This window comes from Gallinula chloropus (assembly GCF_964237585.1).
Source record: "Gallinula chloropus genome assembly, chromosome: 5".
NCBI classification, from domain to species: Eukaryota; Metazoa; Chordata; class Aves; order Gruiformes; family Rallidae; genus Gallinula; species Gallinula chloropus.
In genome coordinates this window covers 31,426,468-31,453,950 of record NC_140090.1, presented here as the reverse complement: position 1 = coordinate 31,453,950, position 27,483 = coordinate 31,426,468, and the positions used below count along the sequence as shown (strand labels likewise).

Below are 27,483 nucleotides of genomic sequence, written 5' to 3'. Positions count from 1 at the left end.
CACAAGTCAAGGCACTGCATCCACATGCAAGTACCCTGACACTTAACACGCTAAATCTTACCAGACATTTTTAGTTACCACCTGGAATTTTTTTCCCACGTTAACATCTACCAAGGAAGACAGAAGCAGCAACATTGTCCTCATTCTGCCTTTTTAGAAAGCTTATTACTTCAACTCTGCAACTTTATATTGCATAAGGATGTCTGATATATTAACAGAAAAGCAATGGTGTATTTTAGGCAATACTGGTAATATAGATTATGCTTCACAATATAATGCAATAAATAAAAAAATTAAGTATTATTCCTAATAATAGTGGCTAGACAACTTACAGACTTGTAACGAGTTTCAATCAACAGCAGAAAACAATTAGGAGGAGGGAAAATAAGTCTTTATGTTTCAAAACTGAGCAGGTTCTTCTTTTTGCTGTCCTTCACAAAATAAACCTAAGCAGGAATTTTAATTTCAGCTGATTCACTTGCCTGATAAACAGTACATTAAAGAAAACAGCCCAAAGCCTAAAAAAGCAACAAACATTTAAGACTCTAGGAATTTAGAGACTTCAAAGGATTTCTAAAAAGAAAAGATGTTAAGAGGAAGATTCCTAACTTCCTAACTGTCTCAAGGAGCACATGCCTGTAAATGTCAATCAAGTAATTTCCTAAACATGGCTATTCCTGATCTAATGTTCAAGACAGGCTCCATATCTTTGGAAGTCTTTTGAACAAAGATTCTCTATTTGAGCAGGTCTCAGGCCCCTGTCCTGCAATCACATCCTTACAAGCAGATTCTCATGCTTGCACAGAAGCAGACTTGTTTTAATGTGGCTATAAACAGGCCCGGGTTTTGCCAGGGTGAGAGGGGCTGCAGAAAGGCAGCCTTCAGATGCAGCTAAAACTATAACATTTAGGCCACTGCAACATCACAGAAATGCACTTTAAAGTGTTATCTCAAAATATCAAAACTATGATCCTGAGAGAAAGCAGAGACTAAACATACCACAGCACAACTTGTACCTGTACTTGAACAGAAAAAAGTAAAAGGCTTAAAGTTTAAGTCTTTTACTTATTCAAATAATGGATAACCTGCACTTGCATATGAAGTTAAACAAAATACTTAAGTCTTATTTTTAGTCTGAATGCTGCAAAGACAAAGATGCTTATTTTCACACAATACAGGAATATCATTCTTGCTTCAGTGGGAATACTCAATAACTAAAATAAAGCAGTAGAGCTCCTCACAGAACAGCCTTTTAGCAGTTATATGCTATCAAAGTTTCAATATGGTATTACAATAAATTTTTACCTCCTGAGGATTTACCATACTGTGCGAACGCAGCACATGCAACTCTAGGACCAGGCCCTATGTACAGATTCATTCAGTCACCATAAAAACATTGAAACATCAAAGTAACTCCCACCAAGTAAATTTTGGGTTGCTCTCCATAGATAACTTAGCTTTACAATTAATAAAACTTGCCTGATGTACACATGCATTACACGCAAATCACATAAAAGGCTGAAGATGGACATGAAAACGTCACCCGGTTCTACGTGACAGCTTCATACTAAACACGGTTCATCCAGTTCATCAGTCAGCAGCTGTACCTGGGGGGTACAGCCCTAGCATGAAACACTGCAAACATAGGGGCACCTACAGCAGAGGGCTTCTGACTACAGGAGAATGAAGCATTGCCCTAAATTTGGCAACTTTCTTATTTAAGTCTACCAAACCTCAAAAACTGAGAACAGCCTTAAAATAAACCTTCATCATATGTTGTTAAGTAACAAAGTTAGAACTAACTATGGATCTACATATTTTAATCAGATGGCATAATATAAGGCTTTAAGGTAAGTGTTACTGTCATTCCAAAATTCATGTGGGGTTACCTGTCTGAAGCCGTTAACATTTTGAGCTAAACAACACGTTAAGAAACATTTGACCAGAACTAGACACCTCCCACATTAGAAATCAGAGCTATTTCACCTGTGCGGGGTGAAGCGCGTTGGTGGGTTTTCCAGTGGACTTGCTCACTTCACAACTACCAGACGTTCTTGTCCCTGAAAAAAAGGATCCTTTCATTTTCGGTCTTGGGGAGCTGCAGCGCCTCACAGGGACCACCCCCCCCCCACCGAGAGACCCCGGCCCATGGGAGCAGCTAGGGCCCAAGCTAGGGTGAGAGGGGGGTCCAGGGCCCAAACCCAGGCGCGGCCCTTGCTGTGTAGGGACTGCCGAGCCGACCCGTCCCCAGGGCTGCGGGGCCTGCGGGCTGCTGCTGCCCCGTCCCGAGCCCGTTGGGGCTGAGGTGGCTGCCACCAGCCCCGCCACGTGCCGGGGCGCGAAGGCGAGGCCGCGGCAGCCCCTCACCCCGGTCCCTCGCTCCCAGCTCCGGGGGCCGGTTCGGGGCCGCCGTGTGCCGAGAGCTTACGGCGGGCGGGGGGGGGAGGGGAGGGGGGGGGCAGGGGGACGGGGAGGAGGGGAATGGGGGGAAGCGGGAGTGGGGGTGGGGGGGTGTGCACTCTGACGGCCTCCCCACACCCCACCAAAAAAGTTGTGAGGCGACTCACCCCGCCAGCGGCCCGGTCGAGGGGGTACACCGGAGGGGGGGCGAGGGGGGGGACGGGTGGGAAGGACCACAGCCGCGTCTCGGGGAGCCCCCACCCCGCCAGCCCCGTCCTCACGGCTGCGGGCGCGGAGCGTGCGGCAGCAGAGACGGGGGGAAGCACCCTAAAAACGCCGCGAAACTTTCCAGGCCGCGGCCGGCGCGGCCCCGCATGCCCCGCGGGACCGGCACCGCCTCCGCCGTGGCGGGCCCACACCGAGATGGGGGAGGGGGCGCACCCCCCCAACCCCACCACCGCCGCTCATTAAAAGTCATTTCAACAAATTAATGCCGTCCCCACCACCCCACATCCCTCATTCCGCGCCCCCTCGCCCCGCCGTCCCACGGGAGGGGGGGCGGGGGGGGGGGAGAGCGGCCCCGGCCGCGGCGCCCCCGCCGCCTCCCCCCAGCCGCTAAACTCCGGCGGCGGCGGGGCTCGGCCCGCTTTGGGCCCGGGGCCCGGCGCGGGGGGCCCGGCGGGGCGGGGAACGGAGCTGCCGGGCCGCGCCGCGCTGAGGCCTAGCGCCCCCCCGCCCCCGTTCTCCCCCACCGCCCTTCACCTCCCAGGCAAAGACGCCGCGGCGCCGCGCCCCGACCCTCCCGCTGAGCTCCGGCGACTGTCTCACCCCTCTTCGGCGCTTCTCTCGGCGCTCGAAAGCTGCAAAAACCCCCCCGGCTGCCCTCACCCCCCGCCGCGGCCTACACCACCCCGGCCGATCCTCGGCCTCGCGTAGCCCGCCTCCCCGCCCGCCCTGCACCCTTCGCACCGCCTGCCGCGCTACGCGAGCCCGGGGATGCAGGCCGGGCCTGGCTTACCTTTCCAGCTGCTTTTTTTTTCTCCTCTCTCTCCTCTCCCCCCTTTCCCTCTGTTGGGCTGACAGATCAGAGTTTCCTCCCCAGCAGAGGGACTGGGAATGGGCTCGGGCTCTGTGCTGAGGAGCTGCTGCCCCCCTGGCTCTGAGAAGATCCTGCTTTTTGTGAGGAGGAAGCTTTGGGGGCTCTTTATTATTTTAAAACTACAAAGTGCTCAGAGGGTAGGTGATTATTAAGGGGAATCCCTGAATATATTCTCCAGCAAAGAAGGCAGGGCTGCTGGGGCTGCTCAAGAAGAGAGCTAGCAGCCTCCTACAGCACCACTACAGGCACTGAGAGGACATAACATCAGAGCGCGGTTCCTCTGCCCTCCAAAACAACAACTTTCCTACCATCTTGGAGGTAGTAGAAAGGGAGAGAGGGAGGGGGAAAAAAAGTACAGAAGGTTTTTATAAAGTGTCAATTTGGGGGAGGGAGCCAAATGGCCAAAACAATATTTTTATTTTTTTTTTTATCACTTACGTGACATTTTATTTTAAATAAAAATAAAATGCAAAGGCATGTGGCTGAAGAAGTTATTTTCTTTATAACCTGTTAAGATCAGCTTTCTGGAAAAAAAATTAAAAGGAGGTATGGTAAAAAAATATATTTTAATAACTTTTTTCTTTAAAAATTGTATATTTTTTGGTGTAATTTATAAAGTTGGTAACTTTGTTGTTGTTGTATGATAGTGCTAAAAATTAATGTGTAATTGTGAAAGTTAGTGTAACTTTGTTTTGGTACTCGTACTCGGTAGGACAGCTGAGATTGATGTGGGATGGTTCATGTAACTGTACCACCGCGTTTTTCTCTCTCAAGGCACTGTAAATAAAACTGAATGTACAGGTAGGAAAAAACAGCTGTTTTCAAAATACTATTTTTTTTTTCTAGAGTAGGCCGTGTAGAGAAGCTATGGGGGGTATACTGTATGTGAGTGAAACCTGTAATACATGTCTGCTAAATTCTGCTAATCTGTCAAATTTAGCACTGCCTGCCCTTCAGGTTGGGATGTGAAAAAATAGCTGATAGTATGAAATTTAAAAGTAATAGTTGAGTTTCTGTTTAAATGTTTCCAGAACACTTTGCAGCATCCCAGAATGTGTTTTGTGTCTTTTTAAGTTACTTTTTTGGTCTGGGGGCTATGTTCCTGATATTTATGAATACTGTTATTCCTGACTTTTTTATAAAGTTGAGAAATGCTATTAATTTATACTACAGTATCTTGTAGTATGAAATAGTCGTTGTGTTTTCCTTTGTTGCAGACGTTTTTTATTGGATTGTAAAAAATATATAAAATGCTGTGAAAATAGTGTGAGATGCTACGGTGTATCTGTAGGTCTCTAATCACTGTGTTCAATAGACCTATGATAATATTTCTAGCAGTAGGATTATGCACAGCCCTGTTCAGAGATGAACTGAAAAGATGCTTTTTTATTTGTCCTGAAGGAAGAGGAAATAATTAGGAAACTAATGAGCGATACATTAAAAAAATGTATTGAAGTGTTTTCATGGTAAAAATTATTCAGGTGGTGTAGGCTAATTGAGCTGTAGACAGACTAAGGTCATATGAATGAAGGCATTGAATTACTTAGTATGTTATTAACCTCTCCCCCTCCTCTGTAAAATCTGAAATATGTTGGTTTAGCTCACTTGCTGTAATCTTTAAAAAATTTTTCTGAATTTAGATACATTCCCTTTTCAAAACATACTTTGTGAGTTTGCCTTAGTATAGTGACCGTGGTTTGTGTGCTTATAGCGGGTTATTTATTTAGATAAATTTGTTTGAATTAAAGTTTTAATTAAGAATCAGCTAGTCTGTGTCAAACAGTGTATTTTTTTGTTCAGTGGGAATTGTTTTTAATAATAGTCAGTCTACCTGACACATTTTAATAATCCAGTGTTGCATTCTATGGAGTTATTGCATAGGAAGTGTTTTTCTCTATCAGATTATTAATCCATTAAAGGCATTATTCTGCTCTGATATTAGAAAACAAAAAAAAAATCAAATATGTTGCTCCTGGATTGTATTTTAAAAGATTTTGTGTTTTATATAGAAGTAATGTGATAATTACGGTACTTCATAATCTTAGCAGTCATTACTGCATGCTTTGGAGCATGAAGTGTAATGATTCTTTTGGTAAGATATTCAAAGAAAAAATACTTCTATAACTAAAATTTATTACAGGAATGACAGGTATTACAAATGTTGGTCATATATGGGATGATTAAAAAGAAAAACTATTTTGAGGTATTGGGAATAAATTATCTTAGTAGATTCAGGAATTCAATAAATGCATTGTAAACTAATAGTTCCTTCTCTTTTATTCTGAATAAATAAATAAAAATTCTTAGACCCCAGTTTTGCAAGTGCTTGCAGACCTGATCAATAATTCAGAAGTGTTTGAAGAGTTGCTCAATGCTTACTTACATAAAACTCTTACCGAGTCAGGAGGCTTTTGCTGGAGTACCAAATTCAAGTTTCTGCACTGAGTGATGTCCTGTACCTACTGTTACATTACAGTGAACAACCTGCTACTTTTAACTGTAACTTAGTATAATTCAACTATCATTCGAGTTAGTTCTCTTTATTGCACTGTTAAGACACATTCGGTGTTTTAGGAAGAGGCAGAGCCTGAACAACTGGACTGAACTGGGTCTTTCTGTGGTACTCTTGAGAATATCTGTATGGCGTGCTGAGGGGAATCTTAGCATGTTGTTTTAACTATGATGCAGATGAGATAACATGCTAGAGAAATAGCTGTGAAAGCACTTGAGAACCTGAACACAGAAACGTGATTAAACTCTTTCTTTGGCTTATGTGCTTGACTTTGCAGATACTGACTTTAATTGGATTGCTTGTATGCCTAAATTTAAACATGCAGCATAGGAAGTCACCAAAATGTGTAATTCTACTGAGATCTGTTTGGTGTGTGTTAATTGCAAAGCCAGGAGCTTAATGTTGAAGGAGGAGAAAAACATTTTTAATCTTGCTTGGAGTAAGAAAACTGGAATGGTGTATCTTTTAGTGTCTTGTACCAAAAAACCCCAAATACCTATTTATGGAGGACAAAGTAAAGAGGAAAAACTCACTATCTGTTACCTACACAGACTGTTGTGTAATCACTCAACAGAGAAGTTGAAATCTGCATGTTACAGATGGAGGAATTTATTTAACAAAACTTTATTTACCTGAGAGGATTAAAAGGATTTGGTTTTCCTAACTTACTGAAAATTGCAAATGTTACTTTAACTGTTTTGCTGACAACAAAATGTTACACAGGAACACTCTAAAGGAGCAAAGTCTGCTAGCTTTAGTAAGGCAGAATTAAGAAAAGAATTTAAAGGAAGATTTATTTCTCTTTATTGACAAGACTTTTAAGTTGGGAGGCGCATAATTTTGATAGAGCAGTGCTCTGAAATAATGTTTGAGGGAAAATTTGGCTCAGTCCCCTGTACAAGGATTATGTGCAAACCCAAGGCAAGAAACATCCCCTGTACAACATGAAGAATCGTAGTCTGGAAACTCCCTTTCTTCACTTCAGAATAGTCTGGCTGCCTTGACTTAATGTGGCTGCATCCCTGGACAGGCCACTCCAGCCAGTCATTGTGTGTTTGAGCACAGAGTGGTTGAAGAGCACCAATGCTTCCTAAATCACTAGTTTCTGGCTGATGACGCATGCTTTGCTGGTGTGTTGTGCTGGTGTTAGAGAGACAGAGCACGGTGACATAGTGAATAAACTAAGTAACAGAACAGATGCTTTAGGTTGTCTACCAGTTACTGGAGGAGGCTGCATTGAGGAGTGAACCTAGACCATCTCCCAAGGTCATACTGCACCCCAGTGCAGACCTCAGGAATTAATTTCTTGACTGTGACTTAGACTCTGTGTGTGGTGAGGCATCTGGGGTTTTCAGCAAATAGTGTTGTAATGTATAATTTATAATCTTGGTATATATTCCTTGAAAGACACATACATTCTGGGGAAACAGTTCCAGTGTCTTCCAATGCTGGACACAGGATCAGCAATTTATTTAAAATGAAGGTGAATATTGTGGAGGAAAAGATCAACTTTCCAGAGTGTAGAGGTCACTAAAGACTTCTATAGAGCCACATTTGTATAGAAGGTCTTGTCTTTAGGTGTGTAAACACTGAAAAAGGTGACAAATAAAACCCCAAATGATGATTAGATGCATTCTTCTAAGCAGTATCTTGAGCAGCAGTTTTATGTGGTATTGGTTGATTTAATTGTGGTAAGTTCAGGGGTCAAGCTAACCATTAAAGCACAGCATAACAGTATTATGGAAAAATGCTTATAATTTTTCAACAATTCTTTAACATGGAAGTTTTATTGCAGTGGTTGTCACAACCATATCTGAATTGTGGTTGCCCTGTCTGCTGCAGAATGTCTTTGATAGCCAGCATGGCTTTTTCCCCTTTTCCAAACATCAGAGTCCCTATGCTAAAAACATTGTCTACAGTCTGAGGATTCTTTTCAACCAAATACACCCAAGTCATGGCATAAATTCAGTTGCTAAACTCCTTCAGACCCATGCCTTAGTGCACTTCTATGTGGCAGATAGCACAGCTGAAGGTATAGGACAAACCATACGTAGAACAGAGTTTAAAGCTGTAAATGCTAGCAAAGCAACACAAAGTACAGCAGACTGCCTGTGTTCTCCTGAGTCTTAGGGGCTTCATTAGCGCTTATTGGTGCAGTGGGAATTTTGCTGTGGATTTCAGGAGTATAGCTGCAGAAGTATTTAACCAATTGGGAACAGATATATGCTAGCAATTGCATGATAATATAATTAATTGATAGGGAACTGTACTGAAAATAGTAATTAACTAAGACTTAACTAATCTCTTCTTCATTATCAATGTATATTACAATTTGCATTAAGGAAATGGTATTGTCTTCTTAAAGCTCAGCAAAGACAAAATAGTATGGCTATTAATTGCAGGAAGGTTTTCCAGAGTACGTGATGGGCATCTGTGGAGACCTCTTCAAATAAAAGATGAACAGAATTCTGCCCCAGCAGAGTGCTCTGATACAGTCCCGTTTTACTGGGCAGCCCACTGTTAATTCAATGTATGCTGCTGTATTTTTACTATCTGCTTCTGTCTATTGATATTTCATTAACTGTAATTGTAGCAGTTGGGAAGCTTCACACTTCATCACCAGTCCTCCTTTGTGCTATTAGTTCAGTTATTAGTTTACATTCAGGGTAGAGTGGGGCTTGGTCACCACTGCAAACGGGAGAGTTCAGAGTTCCCACTCTGGACCAAATCAGCGCTCTCTTAAGTCTTCTGAGAGTAGCCAGTGTAAGATGCTTCAGAGGTGTGATGGATAATTCAGAAATGAAAAGTATGCAGGACAGGATTTTTCAAAAATGGTTGAAGTTGAGCTGATACCAAAGCATAATGCTTAATTAGCAGTGAATTTTGAAAACTGTTTTTTATACATGAAGCTTTTTGCTTCTAGTGTATTTCTTTCTGATGCCCAGTTGTCATCCATTTCAAATATGACACAGGTGTATGGAAGATGACAAGAAATACTTTTCTTTTAAAGTATACTCAAAACTCAGTATTAGCATCAGAATGAGGAGATGTCTCTGCCAGCTCTTGTGTGTTACTGTGCAAAGAGGCTCAGTTTGCTTCTCAGCGTTAGGCACTGTGAATGGATGCTTGCGTGTAGCCAGAAGAAAACATGTATTAACAGTGTTTAGCATAGAAGGCTTTGCTGATGATGGAGTCACTCATGGGGAGTTTGAATCACAAGGGTTTATATGTCATTTGTGACCCTGTGCTGTTCCTCTGTTGTGCCCAGCTGTGGGGAGCTGGGGATACCCAGGTACTTTGGGACACATTGCAGACGATGTTCCATTGTTTAATACACGTGACTGTGAAGTGTCCACTGGATAAAACCTGGGGATTTTTTAAATAGGAATTTAAAAAGAGATTCTTGGGCAAGGCAACTTCTTCAGTAACTGGCAGAACTTACCCCATAAAATGTGTCCTGATACAAAACTTGTTTCAGTTGACAATGAAGTCCTTAGCTTTGAGGTGTTTACCATTAATTCCCTGCTTGCTTACCTATTGCTGTTTTTTCATGATGGCAGTCACAATTAGGTCCTCTTCTGGTCAGGGCTTTCTCTGTTCATGTCTCATCAGTGTCTTGAAAGAGTCAGTCAGACTTTCAGCCCTTCATCACTGAAGGTGATTTCATCTGATTGCATATTCAAATGACAACACAACATGTCATTATTAAGATACTGTCTTGTTTTGGGAGATGATGTTTTGGTTTAGCCATTGTTTGGAGTGTTTTATGAGGAGCAGCCTTGTGGAGATGGGGATGAGGTTTTATTACCTTTTTGTGCTAAGCCTGATGCCGGTCTGCTGCTCTGCTTTTTCTTCAGCTCTGTGACTCTGAGCTGCTTTTCTCTCAGCTTCAGCAGTAATACACAGCACTTCCCCCAACCAAGCGAATAGCAACCACCGTCTTGCAAAAATGTATCAGCCACAGAAGAGGTATTGATCCTAAATCTTTTACTTCCTGGGGAAATGCTACAGACCCTTTCTTTCTCTGCCTTGAGCTACACTTCAAAATACTTTCAAAAAATGAGTCAGTTACACCTATTTTTTTTTATGAATGGCTTAGTTTTGTTGGCTGTTTCAGTCTTGCTGAGACCACACCTCAGTTTGACTTGACATCCATTTGGGACCACAGCTGCTGGTTGCTTTTTATTGAAGCAGCTCACTAAATTGTCCAGGATTTAAAGCAGTGACCCTCTGGACTTGTAGGGATGTACCTATGGGATATTGGTGCTTCCAGGAAGTTTACTATTGAACAAGGCTCTTTTTTAGAAGTGTCTTGTTTTAAAAAATTACAGCTTTAGACTTAGATGCTTAAATATGTTTTGATAAAGTTTGTTTCTCTTTAATCTTTCTGCTGGCGTTACCAGGGTCTAAGCTTGCTTGAAAATTTATCAGGGTTTTACCCTGAATTAACACGTGGCTTTCCTTCTCCACTCCCTCCTACTGTGTGCTGAAGACAGGGTTACATAAAGGCAAGGCTTGGGGCGAACTGCTTGCGTTTAAGAGCTGTGCTTACAGATCACGGTGTTGAGAAAAGAAGATACTTACTTAATGACAGAACCCATCCCTCTCTCCCAGACACCTTCGTGCAGGCAGGAGGGAGGTGAAGGCTGCTGGACCGAAAGCGGTGGTGCAGCCAGTGAGAAGTGCTGCCAGCTGGCCACCAGGTGGTACTAGGGCTGCACTTGGGGAATTAAATCTTCGGCTCTGGTCTTGGCTTTAAAACAAGGTACAACAAACACCCCACCACCACCACCCCCAGCCTACCCCAGCAGGCTGGGTAGGTGTGCCCACCAACACTGCACTGGGAGGCCAGCTGCATCAGCAGACCTGACTGTACAGGCAACGTGTCCCCTAGATAGTAATCAAGTCAAGAATAATATTTCTGAGTATGTTGATCTCCCATCATCCCAGCTCTTCAGTGCTGCTTTCTTGTAATACTCTGCTTTAAGCTGAGGTCACAGCTTCAGAACCAGCAAGTAGCAGCATTTTTAATTTTTTTTTTTTTTAAATTAGCAGTTAAACAGCACTAAGTTGTGTGAATAGCCCTGGTTCTGTACATTTCTGTTCCAATACTTTGCCTTGGCGACACCCCCTCCATTCCTTTGCAGACCCCTAACTACCCTTTTATTGCTAGCTGGATGAAAGTCCACATGCAAACTGACTGTCCAGCTGCCAGAACAAACAGAAGAGATAAGGGAAGGCCTACACTGTAAACTCAGTTGATAAGAATGCTAATTTAGATATCTCTTTACTATCTAGTTTCCAACGGTCACATTTGTAGAGAGACTTGGTGTTATTATGAAGCTTGGCTGAAAAGTTCAATACTTGGTGACTAGTTAGGTGGGGAAGAGGGTAAAAGCAGGGCAGACAGCACCACAGGAACTTCTTACCCTTTTGGTCCTTCACAATAAGGGCCAGGCATTCTCTGAATAGAAATAAGGATCTCCTGTATACACTAACAGAAGGATGCAAAGCTTCCAAAGAAACCCAAAAAGTGATGTGTACCAGAGGTCCCGGAGTGAAATATTGCTCTAATATTTTTGGAGGGGAGGGAGGGGGACCCAAAACAACTCTTAGTAAGCTTTTGAACCTTTGAAAGTTTTGAAGTGTAGAAGTGATAACTAACGTTGCACAGCTGAAATTATTCCTCTGGTTTTGTACAACATGGATTTTCAGGAAAAAAACCCTGAGGTTTTCATCCTAGGAACCTGAGAACTAAATGTTTGACTGAATGTAGGATTCAACTTACACCCTTTCCTCTTAAACCTACCATCTGTGAGAAGAGCCAACTGCTTTGCCTTTGGCATATGTTCTCACATTCTTGTTTTGCTATATCCCTGCCATAAACCCTACTTCCTCCTGACAAAGTAACATTCCGCAAGGACAACAGCAAAGTTTTATCCTGTACTTGGTCACACATGTGGACATACACACTGAGAGGTCCTGTGAACTGCCACGTTAAAAACAGACTATTTCTTTATGTGTCATTAACATACATAGTAGTATCTGAATAAAGTTAATAGTTGTCTTGATTTTATACCTGAATGAACTGACCCTGTTGGTAACTGGAAGATGGCAGGCTGAGTCGAATGATGCCCAACATTTAAGACTCAGCAAGCATAAGGACACTGGCTACACCAGGATGGCCAGAAGAGAGTTCTTCCTGGGCAGAAGGAAAACACGTGTTTTGTGGTTTTTTAAATTACTTTCTGTTACTCAAAAATTTCAAGCATAGAAGAAGAAAACAATTTTATAAAGCTAAAAAGCTAAGGCTTCTATAGCAGCATTTTCACACAGTCAGTATTACTCTACACTGGAAAATGTAGCTTTTCCTTATGCAAAATTAACTCCCCTTCCCTCCAAGAAAGTTGGAAGTAATGGCTTGATGATACTGTTCCCATTTGTGTGACTCCTGGAAGGACTACTCTAAATCTTCTTACTCTAGTAGCCTGTTGAAGGGGGAGCTATCCTTCTTCCAAACTTACATTGACCAACACAGAGAAGAGAGTTGCTGTTCCAAAGTAATTCTTGAAGCTTTAAAAAACCCACAATAACACCCAACACAGCCCACACACAACCCCATTACCCAGTTTGCTATAAAAAGATGAGCACACAGAAAAACTGTTCTCGGATCTTTTCTGTATTTGAACCAGTGTAGCTAAAGGCCTTTATCATTTTGCTACATTTCTGAGCAGTTCAGTGTGAGAAAGCTGTGTGAAAACTGCTTTTCCTTTTCACCACAAAAATTACTTTTATTTCCTCTGTAAGTAGTCTCTCAACTGAAATGAAATGGAGGAACACACTGACATCTACAGCAGTGGTGCATCTGACATTGTGCCTCAAAAGAGGGACAGCTTGCTCTGAAAGTACAAACATAGCATGTTCACACTCACACCAGGGCTTAACATTAAGATACAAGGTTGTAAGAGGTACTTTTGCCATGTAGACTTGTTCCTTGCAAATCAAGGCTTACCAAGTCCAAGTTGCTTACCAAGTTCTTTCCACGCACGAAGTGAGAGCTACATGAATTACACGGGTAATGGACGGTTTAGCATTATAATTTATTTGTATGCAATCACCATGTACTCTGCCTCTGGGTACAGTGAGTGCTGCACGTTCTCTTGGACACAATGACAGCCCTATAATATTATAGGACTATTTCAAGTGATGAAAATGTGAATGGAGGAAAATAAAACAGCCAAGCAAATAGATTTTGGAAAAAAAAAATACCGGTCACAGCTGTTAACTGCAACAAATATTTGGATGGAGGTGGCAACACTCTGATTAATCTCTAGCAGCTGGCTGGCTCTTCTACTGCATGGGCACCTTCAACAACAGCCTTCACACACTTGGCCATCGTCTGGGAGGCTCTGCTGATTGAATCTGTAAAGAAACCAAAACCCAAGCAAATAAAAACCCACTTGTCAGTATGTTAACTATTCATTTTCAAAATTACACACAGACACAACAGAAAAGATATTTACCACAGCAGTGCATGCAAACAGGATAAAGAAAAATGCTTAGTTGTAAATACAGTCCAATAGTCTGGGGTTTATGCAAATTCCATATAATTTTACTGGAATATTCCGTCTTTTCAAAAGACTCAAGTCCTACATATCTTAGTGAAAAGCTTTAAATGTCTCAGGAGAGGCATACTGTAAAGCTCAGTAAAATGTATTGCTGATTTCAGAATGGAAAGGCCGTACTACACATACCTGTCATATAGAAGTCTTTTATTGTGAGCTGAGGTGGAACAAGAGGATCAGCAAGAAGCTGTTGCTTCACTAACTGTGGCAGAAAAGGGAAGAAAGGGAAAAAAAGAAAAAGGTTAGCTTTATGATAGGAATTCATTACCAAAGCGTTTGTTTAGTTAATTCTGCATTTAGTGCAGCTCCAAGTTTGCTTGTACTGCTGACTTATGGAGGCCCATTTCTTTAAAAACCATCAAGATGTGCAGCAGCACTAAATCATGCCTGGCTGCTTCATGTTTGCCTACCTTGGACAGTTCAATCGCCTGGTTGAAGTAGTTGGCCTCTTCCACATCATCGTATCGGACCAGATTCGGAGACACTTCTTCTAAACGCTTCCGAATTTGATCAAGGTTCTCATAAGGCAAGGTCATACCAGCCATCTGAGATTCACAGGAAGAAATACCATCAGTTGAGCCTAACGATACACAGTGGTTTAGATTAGCAACCCGTTAACATACCTAAAGTAAAATCAGGAAAAATCTGCACACCTGAATACAGTGCTAGTGTAGAAACTAAAGTAAAGTCATAGTGTGCTGCTGGACTGCTGATGCCTGCGGTTAAGATTTCACCATGTTACAAAAGTAGGCTGTCCTGTTTGCTATACAAAGGAAGAAAAAAACAAGTAGTACTCTTCTCCTTCCATATAGATGTTGCCTGTACTTTCCCTAGCTCACCACCAAATGAGAGAAAAGTTGATGCAACCATCAGTGCATCTTATTCCCAGTGACCAGTAAGCACATATTTGACCTTATCTACTGATAACAAATCATGTCCTCGGAGTTCACGTTGTTTCCTTTCTAAAAAACAAACTGCCTCCTCCTGCCCATTTCCTCTAAAGCACTTCATGAAGCCCAGCAGAATTTGCAGGCAGAGGTTCACCCCTGGTGCATTTCAACAGCATAGAGCAGCTACAACAGTAGTGCGGTCCTCAAAAGGGAAACAGTACAGCTCAACTCACAGAATTAACAAACGATTCGATACAAAACGTTACTTGTTAGGGCTACACTCATGTACTTCCCTAAAAATGTATCTCTTCTGTGGGAGCACTTCAGTGTAAAAGGAACTTAACCTCTCAGTATACTAGTACTAGAAGCAATTTGTAACAGCAACAGTACCTCAGAGACAGCTCTAATAATTTTCCAGTCTTCCCTTGCCATGCCAGGTGGCGTTACGGCTACTCTCGTCTGCTGGGCCCTACCCTCTGTATTCACGTACGTGGCTGCCTTCTCTGTATACGCTGCTCCTGGGAGAATAACATCAGCCATGGGAGCTCCCACGTCCCCGTGATGTCCTAAATACACAGCAAGAGGAAACAGTACACAACCACGTAAGACATGTGTAAGTCAAAATAAAAAGAAATCCTTTACTAGCACAATACAGAATTTCTGTGTTCCCAGAAAAAAAAGGGGTTTCTGAGGTCAGCTTAAGCAGCAACATAAAGCCTATTAGGCTTGCTGCTCTGAGGTCTCACTTGCCTAACACTGTGGAGAGAACAAATGAACTACAAGCAGAAGTAAATGGTAGTTCAGTTTCTATAGTCACTCAGCTTTGAGAGGGCTCCTGGAACAATGATGCCTAGTGAATGTTTTGGTATGACAGATCAGCTGGGAACAAATGCCGTTTTGTCTATCAGGTCTGAAGCTAAGGTCCAGAAGACCAAACTCGTTTATATTTGCTTATTACTCATAAGAAATAGCTAACCAGCATCTCAGTTATGTGTTGGAAATTCCACTTCTTGATAGAAAGTAAAGGCTAGAATTTATCAAAAGGCTAGATGTGTTTGTAAAAATATGCCAGAATTTAGGCTTTCCAGCTATTAGACAGCAACATTTCTTAATTTACACCTAATTACCTTGATAGATGATAAAGCAATCCTTTGGCAAATCCTGACGTGTTATACAACCCGAATCTGCTCCCAAGAGATACAATACTTTGGGAGGATTTTTCCTAATTGCCTCCACTCCTGGTTTGAAACCCAGATCCAAAGCAGCTACCTGGCTTGCAACCCTGTAGGAACAAACACATTATGACTTAAAAGGTTATTTCAGAATTCTCCCTCTCCGATCAGAAAAGACCTGACTTCTTTTTTTGACTAAATATTGAAAAGGGACATAAAGGTCTCTAACAGTAATAGGACAAAACTGAAGCACTGAGGCAGCTGTAAATCCTGACACAGTATTTGACAGAAATGGCTTTGCAGTTTGACAAACTGATGCCATTTTAAGTTTTCACGGGGAATCTCATCTATTTAACATGGAACAGCAAAAGTAAGGCAGACATTCCAGGTCAGGGCCTAGTGGCAGGCAGCTCACTTAGCATCACAGTTCACATTTCAGCTATGAATTGAACCCAACAGACCTTTAATTTAGGGCACTCGTACAGAAGATGAAAGACCAGCTACTCTGAAGCACCTAAGATTTAAGGCCACTATTTCATCGCTTAATTTAGTAACAGATACAATACTTTTAAAAGAATGAATAATCATTCTTGTTTTCTAGCAATCTTTTTTTTTCCAAAGAGTTTTGCATAATCAGGTGCTGGACTTAAGATTATATTTTAAAGAAAAAAGATTCTCTCTGTAGAACGCAGATCTTTCAATGTTATTCACATTTGCCTGACATAGGAAGACATGTAGATTCCAGTAAGGTAAGTAGCTTTTTACATGTACAGTAAAGAGGATGGTGCACCAAAAGCACAGAAGTCAATCACATGAAAGATTGTGCCAAACCACGTTTAAAAAAGGTATCACAAGTGTTCTGTAACTCATCCATACTTTGGTATTAAATGTTTTGGCTTCAACAGCAGGATTTTATAAGCAAGTTGCCTACAGAGGACCAAGTCCTGCTCTTGCTGTGCTAACTGTACATCAGTGAAGCTGCTTTTGGCAGCAGGGTTTTGCGGAGTCACTGAATCTGAGAGCCACTACATCTGCTGAAATAATTCCGCCTTTACTGAGGCTGTCATTTTGACAGAGTTTTAGGACTGCCCCAAGAGAAGCTTGCCTATTTAAAAGAACATCCCAATAAACCAAGTAAGTAAGATCAAAAGCCCTAAAATTAAAAGCTTTGAAGCTTTTCTATTAACTATTCAGTTAAGAAACTGCACAGTAAAAGGAGTATTGTAAGAAACCGTATTATTTAAATACCCTTGCCTTTTTTAAATTTTCTTCCTCTTGATAAAAAGCAATCATTTAGCAAGTGACACTGGTTTGCTGTGTGTTCTACTGAGCACTGTGGTACATTATTAAGCCCTCTTGATTTCTATACCTCCGAATTTAAACTTTAAATTCCAAAATTTAATGTAATAGCTTAATAAAATCTCACTGAGACCCTCAAAATTTTTCCAGGTCAAAGAACTATCTTTTTATTAAAAACTTTCTGCTAGTTTGTATTTTGATTTTTCATATTCCCTGCAGGTTCTAATCTATGCATCTAAAGAAATCTCCACACATACACTGTGGTAACTTGTGTAAGCCCAATGTGGGCCCCAGAAAGTTGCTCCCTGCACCGCCCCCACCCCACAAAATAAAAAAAAAAAAAAAAGGCTTTAAAGCAAACCTGTGGAGGATGTTCATGACTTTCCAATCAGCACCAACACCACTCTTCATCCTGGCATTCTGTGCAATGGCAGAAACGGCAGCATGGATGGCTGCTCCATCACTGCGCTGCAGTGCTGCACTACCTACCACCACCATTGGCTTTTTGGCCTGGTCAAGGACCTGTGCAAATAGAGAATCAAGAAATTCATTTCAAGGATCTGAAGACAATTCTTGGTGCAGATAATGTAATAAATCCCGTCATTTCTACAGAAGTCTCCCATGTAAAGCTACAGTTCTGAAACGTCTCTTTTTAAACCTACGTGGGGAATTCAGGTTCTCACTCGATACACCTGCAATGTAAGTGTCAAACTCTTAAGTTGTGTGTACCTTGCAGAACGCGTGTTTTCCGGAAGCAATGTCTTGGAGTATCTGTGGGGACTCTCCTAGGTGATCATATGTGTAGGTCAAATTCACAGGAGAGCCGACAAGGGCCACTTGCAAGTCATTGTGCAGCCAGCTGAAAGCACAGCACAGGTTTATTTTTAAAAAGCCAAGCTTTTAATAAACATCTCTAAGACAAAAAATCTGAGGTGTCTGTCTAATGTAACAAAAGAATAAATGTCTGAGGCCATGAACTTACCTAAACTGTCAAAGGGAGAATGAACAAACCATATCTATATGCTACTGGGAGCCCCCCTTTTTTCTACACATGTGTAAGGCTGAGCTATACACACAGGTTTCAATAGTGCCTAAGCAGAGCAGGCAGCCTACGGGGAGTTGTAATACACAACTCAGTCTTGGGCTGCTTTTAAGCTCTTTGTCTGCAGAGACACCTCATGGGGAGCTGTGTAGATGGCTCCGACTTGAGTTGTGTTGTAAACCGACTGAAGCGGCCACTTCACAAAACCTGAAAAACTTGTATGGAGCCTTGCTAAGCCTTGGCTTCCTTCCACAAACATATGTCCTGAGTCCCAATCAAACCACTACTCAAACTGTTTGACAAGCCCTAAGGGTCCGCATTTGGTTTCGATGGGCCAAGACAATGGGAATATGCAAGAGATAGGGCCGGAGGTGTCAGGCCCAGCCCTGCATCCTGTCACACACATCAGCAAAATGAACCAAATAAAAGCCCTGGCATTCGAGCTAGTATTGGGAGCCGTTCCTCCAACCTTAGGAGGAGACCCTTCCCCCTTAGCCGGGCGGCTGGCTGAGGTAATGTATTGGGAACCCTTACCTGAGAGACGGGGTAAGTGGCTATTTGATATGTTTTAAGTGTGTCGTTTTGAGTGACTAACGTATGGGTAATATTTTGTGTGCTTGTGAGCTGTGATCCTATGTTTTAGGGAAGCCACAGTGGTTGTAATAAGAGTATTTTGTAGATCTTTGTGATCGTAGGGAAGCTAATTGCCTACGGCAAGTGTAACCGTGGGGTTTGTGACTGTTGTAGATCATTTTATTGTGTGTTGTGTTGGCAGCAGAGTATTTTGTGGATCTTTGTGATTGTAATATTTTGTGTGCTTGTGAGCTGTGATCCTATGTTTTAGGGAAGCCACAGTGGTTGTAGTAAGAGTATTTTGTGGATCTTTTGTGATTGTAATCAGTGTGGTCATACTTCCAAACTGCAATAGTGAATTCCCCATTGTATCCAACAATAACCTGCAAGTGACGTACTGAATCTGCATTCTGGTTTTTTTAGAATAAATTACTATTAATTCTATTTTAAAAACCTGTGGTTCAGTGTCTTTCCGTCACAACATGTATCACCATTTAGGGTGAACTAAACCCAGCGAGTCCGTCTGCATGAGCGTCCTCAACTTAGTGCCCGCCACTCCACCTGACCACTGTACCAAATCCAGATGGATCTGCAAGCTTATTCACCACCAAGCAACACAAACCTCTTTCGAATTCTAGCATTGAAAAGCGGTGCCTCAAAGCGTGGATTAGTGCCAATCAGCAGCAGGACATCTGCCTCCTCCACTCCAGCAATCTTGGTATTAAGCAGGTAGTTAGAGCGTAAATCTGTGCTGTAACAAAACCATTGAAGAAAGAAAGAGGATGAGAATTCAGTAATGGGAAGGAATGAAAACATGGTAAAGATTCTAGATGCTAAAGATAATTTTTCATCTCAGGAAGTGAAAGGGAAAAAAGAGAGTTCTCAAATCCAAATTATTAACCCACATAAAAAGTAAGAGCTTTCATGACTATCAGACAGCAAAACATGAAAGGAATTACAGAATGTAATTATGTAATGTAATTACAGAATTACAATGTATATGCTATATTTACAGTTATTGTCAGCCTTCACAAACTACTTCTGCTATCGCACAGTTTACAAGGCTGTAATCGTACCATCGTTTTCACAACTACTGTTGTGACATAGTCAAATGGACTGAATTATCCATCTTACAGCAGTGTAACTGGCTTTCAGTAACCTACTGTTAGAACTGCAGCAGCACCAACATACAGTAAAGCTGTAGTACAGACTGTGTATCCACTCGCAATCCATGAATACTCTCTATAAACTATTACTGTAAATGCAAACCCAACCTGCTAATGCATCAGCAATTGCTATCCTCAATCATTTCAGAACCTTGCCATGAGATGATCTGCAGACTGGAAGGTTTATTAACATGCTAATTACAGACAAACTTTGCCTGAACTCTTCTTACCCAGCTCCAGCAGTAGGGAAGACCTCTTCAGTGCACAGTGTATCACAATTTACTCTGTTCAGTAGATCTTTCAGAGCTATTAGTGCTTCTGCATCCACCAGTCCTCCTACAATTGCTGCTACATCCTTCCCGTTGACAGCCTGAAGCTGGAGAGACAGAGAAAGCATAAACATAAGCAACAGTAACCACCTAAACACATTCCCATTTGGCCCAAGTAAACATTTACTTCCGTAACACAAGCTCAGGCAGTAAACTCAATGCAAATGTATTATCCGAGAAGCAATAGCTTTTGTGTCAGACCTGATGCTCTACCATGGGCAAAAATATCCTTGAGGAAAGTTCAATTACAGTTACTCAATTCTATTTTGTCCCACAGAAAAATTTTAATCAAAATCCAGAGCAGTCATGCAGCATTTCATTTGAGCAGCAGAATCATTCACCACACAGAGAAAGCTCAGAGGCAAGCACAATTCAGATATAAGTAATACAGAATTAATGGCTTTGATGGCAAAAGTGGTGATAGCATAGTTTAAATAAATTTAAGGAAGCCTTCAGATAGATTAGAGTAATTCAGGAAAGTTGCTTCCTCCTAGATTTCTGAGGGAACAGTTCAGTTTCCTATTTAAATTATTTTCTCTCCCAATACCTCAAATGAAATCACGATAAGACAAAGTTATTCAGTCTACTCAGTGAAACAGGAAATAATATTCAAAAGGAGAAATGTGAGTGGAAATACAATGGATTAGAAGTCAAATGCTCCCCTCTAACCTTCAAGAAAAAAGTCCTTCTCTGTATTTAAAGAAATAGTTTTACCATGTCCAGCTTCAGAAATTAATTTTACACTGCACACACTAAAAATTTTCTTACCACGCCAGCAACACGAGCTAAGACATCCTCCCAGGAGGCAGAGACAAGTAGCCCTTTCTCATTTCTGATCATTGGCTGAGTAAGTCTCTGGCGCTTCAGACCATCATAAGCAAACCTAAGTGAACACCAGAAGTATTACTAAAGAGCAAAGATAGGGGTAATTGCATTTATTGAATATTTTCTAAGACTGAGTCTAACAGCATATAAAGATTAAAAAAGAAAAGCACAAGAAATATTTCCCCTGAAAGTTTAAGTTTTCCTTCTCAAAAACAAGGAAAACAAGTCTGTGATACAAAGAAAAGTTACAGTAAAAAAGCTACAGAAATCAAAGTATTCAAGAACTCAGTAACTTCAATTCCAGTATTAAAAATGTGTTTTACCAATTATTCTTCGCTATGGCTTTACAATATTAACAGTGGAATCCAGAGGTCAGCACTGCTCTCCAGACTTCTGTCTCTGCAAAGCGTGCCTTTAACGTGTGCAGACATGTGCATGTGGGTACAAACACCTCCCACACACCTGGTTTTGTCAGATATCCATTCCTCGTTGATATCTTCATGCAGCCTTGGCAAAATTCTCATCACTTCTCCAGTCCTTGTGCTCACTACAATGTTGCTCCCAACCGCATCAAGAACATCAATTGACTCCACCTTCCTGTTCAGAAGAATAAATAAACAATTTACCGTTTTCTATAGACAAGCAGCAACAGACTATGTAACAAACAAAACAACAAAAATAAAGTGCTGTAGGTTTAGCTTTAGATACACATGCAAGAACTTAGTTTCAAAAGTTATTTTAAATAATACCCTCAACAATTACTGAGTTAATGAATTTGAATTTTCCTTTGTACACACTTTTTATGGAGCAATCAGCACAACCTAAGAGTCCCAAACACTTTAAGAGTAAAAATAAGGAAAGAATAGTCTACAAACTATAATACTCTTCCTCTTCTTCAATGAGCTGTGTCAATTATAGAAAAACCTTGGTATCGTAGAAAGACATACTCTGACATAGAGCGTATGACAAAAACAGAGAAAGTTGCATCCTCAGTTTGAGTTGAGACACATACCTGGTCTCCCATGGGCGTGCAGTGAAGGCATAAGGCTTGGAGGTAAGAGCACCAACTGGGCAAATGTCAATAATATTTCCTGATAACTCAGACATGAACATTTTTTCAACGTAAGTACCAACTTGCATATCATTTCCTCTTCCAGTTGTTCCCAAGTCATCTACCCCTGCAACCTCACTAGCAAACCTGGTAGATGCAAAAAGGAATGAAAACCAAATCTGGAACGTACAACAGCAACACAGCACATTTTCCAACCCATTATCTCCCTTCCTAAGATAACCATTAGCCTTAGTTCATATACCTGAAAGAAGAAAACAGTTAGATACATTAGTCAGTGCCATCACATGCAGGACTATATACATCTACAAAATTTCACTCAGGTGGGGCTACAAAAACTAGGTGGAGTTAAATCAGAAAGCAGTTTGGTGCTCACTGAATTTTGCAGTCCAAGGGAAGTCTTGCACAAGTTCTTTCTAGAACTAGGCAAGTACATTGTTTTCCATCTGGCTCAAGTTAGCTGGTACGGAATCTCAAGACTACAGGACAGCATAAATACAGCCACCAGAAGCTATAAACAAATCTTGCAACTCAGGAAGTCACTTAATGTTTTAAAAACCATTCTGGCACTAACACCAGACCAGTTCTGCCCTGTAGAGCTCTGATTTAACTTGCATGTTTTGGCCGTCTCTCTTATTTCCTGTATGACAGCTGTCTGGTAGCTTTGGGAAACCAGCTACCAGTCCCTACCGGGGAAAAAAACAACAGAAAAATCATATTTGACTGCCCCTCATGGTGCTACTTTTACGAGTAACAAACCCATGTAAATATGCTTGCTTGGTACCCTCTCCATTGAAAACCAGAGGACATTACCTGATACAGCGAGTGCACTGTATACACCGGGTCATGATTGTTTTGACTAACGGGCCAATGTTCTTGTCCTCCACAGCACGTTTTCCCTCTCTAAACCTACTCCGATCACTGCCAAACATCATTGATTGGTCCTAGAACAGACAACAGAAAACAGACACTTCCAGGCTGCTGGAAAGCACAATTCCACCTAAGACAAGCGTATCAATGCATAAGTCTATGCAGTTTAATTGGATGTTGTACCTGTAGATCACATTCTCCACCCTGATCACAAATGGGACAGTCCAGTGGGTGATTTGCCAGCAGGAACTCCATTACACCCTCTCTGTTAGATTCAAGAATTAAAGTCAGTATCAACTTCACAACATTTAGCAGACAGTACAACTCATCAGCTCCAGGAGACTAAAAGAAAGGTACCTAGCTTTCCTGGACTTCTCAGAGTTTGTCAGTATGTTCCAGCCCTTCATAACTGGCATGGCGCAAGCTGCAACTGGCTGCAATCACAAAAAGCAAGCATGAACACCACGTGACTCTTCTCAACATCGGCACAACCCTCAAACTCTCCCTGTCCCCCCAAATTAATAACAGATGTCTACGTCAGAATTAACACGTTGCAGAAATGAAAAGGTATTTGCAAGGGAAAAAGAAAATAAAAAAGAAAATCCAATCAATGAAGTCATTGGAAGCCACAGTTGTTATTAATCTGCTGTATAAAAAGGTTAAGGTAGTTAAAATTATTTTATTTTTAAAGTTGAAGATTTTACAGTTTTGAGTTCCAATTCAAGCAGTTCTAGCAAGAAGAAAGTCAGTTGTAACAGACATAAGGCAAATCAAAAAGATTCAGCAGAGATCTGAAAAACCTCTATATCTGAAGTTCAGAGTATGCATCATTTATGAGACATTTATTTGTACAAAGCCTATACAAAGTCTTGGAATAAAATTCTTCACAAGATTACTGCAAGATAAACAAAAACTCCTGCTCAGGAAATGAATCCCCTCCTACTTTTCAATAACATCATGAGAAAGACCATCATGACTTCCATCTTCAGTGATAACCCAACATATCCAGCTATGGAATTCAAGTTGAGGTGAGATAAAGAGTTTTATATGTGAATATAAATGTGTAATCCTGAACTGCAAAAAAATGCCCCAACTACCTGTGTAGATTTCTTAATTCTGCTGAAGACAGTGTTCAATCATTAAGTCAACTATTACTTTACAACAGACATCAATTGTACATAATGCACTAAAAAATAAACTACTAAGTAACTAATCTCTAAGTTCAAACAAACCCGCAGACACTAATCCTACAGCTGAATTCATACAGTATCTTAAGTTTACAACTGTCAAATATCAGCTGAAAATATGCAGCTGAAACCTGAATTACACAACATGAAAATATATCTGATGGAAAATGTACAGCTACCAAACACTCATGTCCAGGAGCAAAATAATCCATAAGAGCCTGAGAACTGCTTTTGATCCATAGGCAATCACTGGGAAAGGGAAAAGCTACCTCATGCAGCTGAATGACAACAATTTGTGTGCTAATGATAATACAAACAATTATTTACAACATTTAAACTAGGCCCTAAGCACAGCAGAAAACTGCAAATCCTATGAAATACACATGGTACCTTTGGGGCTTTCTCTATTTCCACAAGACACATCCTACAGTTTCCAGCAACAGAGAGACGATCATGGTAACAAAAACGAGGGATCTGAATTCCAGCCTTTTCACAGGCCTGTGAAGTACAACAAACAAAGGAAAATTACATTTTAGTGAGACTTCAGTTCCACCTCATAAACCATCAATCAGATTTTAGGGAGAGTAACTGTGTTAGTCCTCAGGAATACAATGCATTCAACATTTCAAGTTAAGAAGTCTCCATAAGTAAAAAAAAAACAGTGATCAAGCAAGAACATATCAGTTTATCAATTACAAAAAATTTCTTTCCAAAATCTGTAACTAATTGAGGACATGAGAACTAACCTCTCTTTCATTCTTTCCTCCAAGAACATAGTGAATTCTCTCTAATATATAGGACACTACCAATACAAATAACTTTTTAAAGAACACATGCACTATTTAAAGGAAAATGCATAAAAGAAAATTCTGAAAAACTATAAAAGGCACAACAATGGGAATAATGACTTCTAGTAATTCAACAACACAGATACTCTCTATAAAAGTGCTGCAGCATAGCAGTCAATCTTCAACTTCAGTAGCAGCCCAAACTCAAAGAAATGTTCTTCCATGACATGTCTGAAGAAGAGACAGGTGGACAGAGATGACAGATTTCCAGAGGACAGTTAACGGTGGCCCTTCCTATGTACAATCCCCACAGCTGATGGGATCTATGCTATAGCACTAGTGATGCCTGCCAGAAGAAATACCACCCACTTCAATAAAAAAGAATGAACAATATCTAATTTTTCTGATGATTTCTACAAAAAAAAAAAAAAAAACCCACATGTAAACAAAATCATAGAGTTAATAAAAACAACACTTAAAATTTTATGCTAGACTCCTGCAGGGGGCATTCTAATGCCAAAATCAGTTAGTAAATTGTATCCAAAGAATGAGGGGAATATTTTGAAATAAACACTATGTACTTTAATGCTTTAACTCACCATACCACATGCCCATTTAATGGCTTCTTAAAAAGAAGTTAGACTGGAAAACAATCTAAATTTTTGCCTGAAAAGCAACAACGGTGACTACAGGCTGGGAGACCCAGGTTCCACTTCTTCCCACAAAACCAAGAATTAAAACAGCAAAGGATGAGCACTCTGAGTCTTGTAACTAATCTCAGAACTAATAACCAAAAGGAGACAGGTCCTAATTTACCTGAGGCACCACTTTAATAAGATACAAACTTAACAAGTTCTGAAAGACTACCAGGTCACACAGAGCTAGAATTTCAACCAGAATTTATCAAAGTCTCTGACTGCATTGCATAAAATTTTGCAGATGGGATTAACATTACATGCATCTCCTTTCAGACAATCATGCCAGATGCTTCTTTCTCAAACACTGAATTCCCCAAAGGGGTTCTGCTGCATGGAATTGTATCAGTCAGGGAAAACACCCCCGAAAACATGCAAGGAACAATTGCAAAGGGTTTGGGGGTTGGGGGTGGGTTTTTGTTGTTATATAGAACATGCTGCCAAGAAGCAAGATCAGAAGTCAAAAAAAATATTCAGCATGCCATCCCCACACCTGAAGTACTGTCGTTCCTGGGTTCACCAACACAGGATGACCATCCACAAACACCTCTATTTGGTTGCTGGCTGCTGTCGTAGTTGTACGTCCTAAGAGACATAGAAAAAGAAAAGAAAACCTTTCAGTTACTGCCAAAGGCAAGCCATCAGACCCCATGCTCCTTAACTTTGTTATACAGGTACAATTCCAGTTCTAGGAACAGAATAACATGGAATTTCAAGCTGCAAACAAAGCCCACAGGTACATCTTTCAAGAAGTCAATTACACTCACGTAAATCATACACACACCATGCACATAAACTAGAGACACTTACCACACGCTTTGGAAGACGGGGCGACCCCAGCTAAGGCCCTGCGGACAGCAGGCAGTCGGAGCATGATGCTTTGGTAAGGAAGAGAACATAGGACTGAGTTTTTAGCAGTTCAGGCGGATTTTAAAGGAGCAGAGTACGTGTCAGACGCGAGAGCATGCACACAGCTGTGCAGAAAGGCAAGAAATTAGTTTCTTAAACTATAAAATACAGTTTGCTTCTTATAGCTACGAGTACCCGGCATATCGTTTACAGCGGGGCCGCCGGGGACCGCTGCGAGCAGCGCAGCCGGCAGCCCCAGCTCAAGCCGCCAGCTCTGCAGGAGCTGCCAAGCACGAAGGACGAGCAGCCATAGAGAACGGGGGCAGCTTCACCGCAGCCGGACCGTGCTTACACACAAACGCGAAGGCCCGAGGGGCGGCCGGGAACCAAGCAAGCTTCCCGCACGCAGCGGGCCTACGCGGGGGGCGCTGCCCGCCCCATCCCGTCCCGTCCCCCCGGGCCCCGCACCCCCGGGACGGCGCCGGGGCCTTGTCAGACGGCGCAGCTCGGCGGCCGGCCCAGCGCCCCCACGCCCGCCGGCAGGGCTCCCGGGCGGGCCCCGGGGCGCTCCACCACAGCGCTGGGGCCGAGGGCACGGCCGGCGGCACGAAGACGGGGAGTCACCTTGGAGGCGCCTCCGCCGCTGCCCGGCGGGCAGCCCCCGATCCGCCGCCGAGCCTGTCAAGGGCACCGGGAGCGGCGGCGGGGGAAGGGCGCCCGCGGCGGCACGGGCGCAACCCACCGCCCCCCGCGCTGCGGAGGCGCCGCCCCTGCCGAGGCGTCCGCCGTTACCTGGCGCGGGACAGGCGGCGGAGGCGCCTCGGCCTTCACTACTGCTGGGGCTGCCCTCCGCCTCTGCCTGTATGGCGGCGGCCTCGGCCCGTTCCGCTGTTGTCCGGAGCCTCCTTCGGCAATCTCCGTAGCGGGAGGCACCAGCGCTCGGCAATCTTCGGAACTCGACGCCTCGGGGGTTTCCGCCAGGTGATCGGCAGAACTCGGCAATTTCCGCCGTTCATTGAGAGTCTTCTCGGCCACCGTCGGACACGCCGCTCTCGGCAATGTCTTTCTCCTTCCGCTCCTTTCTACGGCAGCT

At 42.2% G+C, this 27,483-nt stretch overlaps 2 protein-coding genes across 2 annotated transcripts in view; both read right to left on the bottom strand.

Moving 5' to 3' along the window:
- Nucleotides 1–2,062, bottom strand: part of INO80D (INO80 complex subunit D) — a gene marked incomplete at its 3' end in the record, with an annotated part of 31,140 nt that extends 29,078 nt beyond the window's left edge. The window contains exon 1 of the mRNA XM_084264818.1: nucleotides 1,987–2,062. The remainder of the gene's footprint in view (nucleotides 1–1,986) is intronic.
- Nucleotides 2,063–13,092: 11,030 nt separating this feature from the next.
- NDUFS1 (NADH:ubiquinone oxidoreductase core subunit S1) lies at nucleotides 13,093–27,301 on the bottom strand. The gene is made up of 19 exons (XM_084264926.1): nucleotides 27,183–27,301; nucleotides 26,352–26,419; nucleotides 26,035–26,126; nucleotides 24,449–24,556; nucleotides 23,229–23,305; nucleotides 23,055–23,136; nucleotides 22,815–22,945; nucleotides 21,945–22,130; nucleotides 21,395–21,529; nucleotides 20,876–20,990; nucleotides 20,009–20,154; nucleotides 19,235–19,363; nucleotides 17,727–17,856; nucleotides 17,359–17,519; nucleotides 15,654–15,808; nucleotides 14,917–15,092; nucleotides 14,047–14,181; nucleotides 13,766–13,838; nucleotides 13,093–13,433 (listed from the first exon to the last, which is right to left on the bottom strand). The coding sequence occupies exons 2-19, from the start codon at nucleotides 26,413–26,415 to the stop codon at nucleotides 13,342–13,344; spliced, it is 2,187 nt and encodes a 728-aa protein (XP_084121052.1). The 5' UTR covers nucleotides 26,416–26,419; nucleotides 27,183–27,301; the 3' UTR covers nucleotides 13,093–13,341.
- Nucleotides 27,302–27,483: the final 182 nt, after the last annotated feature.

Excerpts from the sequence above, each read along its gene's own strand:
- NDUFS1 (XM_084264926.1), bottom strand. The coding sequence starts at position 26,415 with ATGCTCCGACTGCCTGCTGTCCGCAGGGCCTTAGCTGGGGTCGCCCCG. Across the intron at positions 20,991-21,394 it reads TGGATATCTGACAAAACCAG|GTTTGCTTATGATGGTCTGA; the intron begins GTGTGTGGGAGG and ends GTGTTCACTTAG. Across the intron at positions 17,857-19,234 it reads AATGCTAGAATTCGAAAGAG|CTGGCTGCACAATGACTTGC; the intron begins GTTTGTGTTGCT and ends CTGTGCTTTCAG.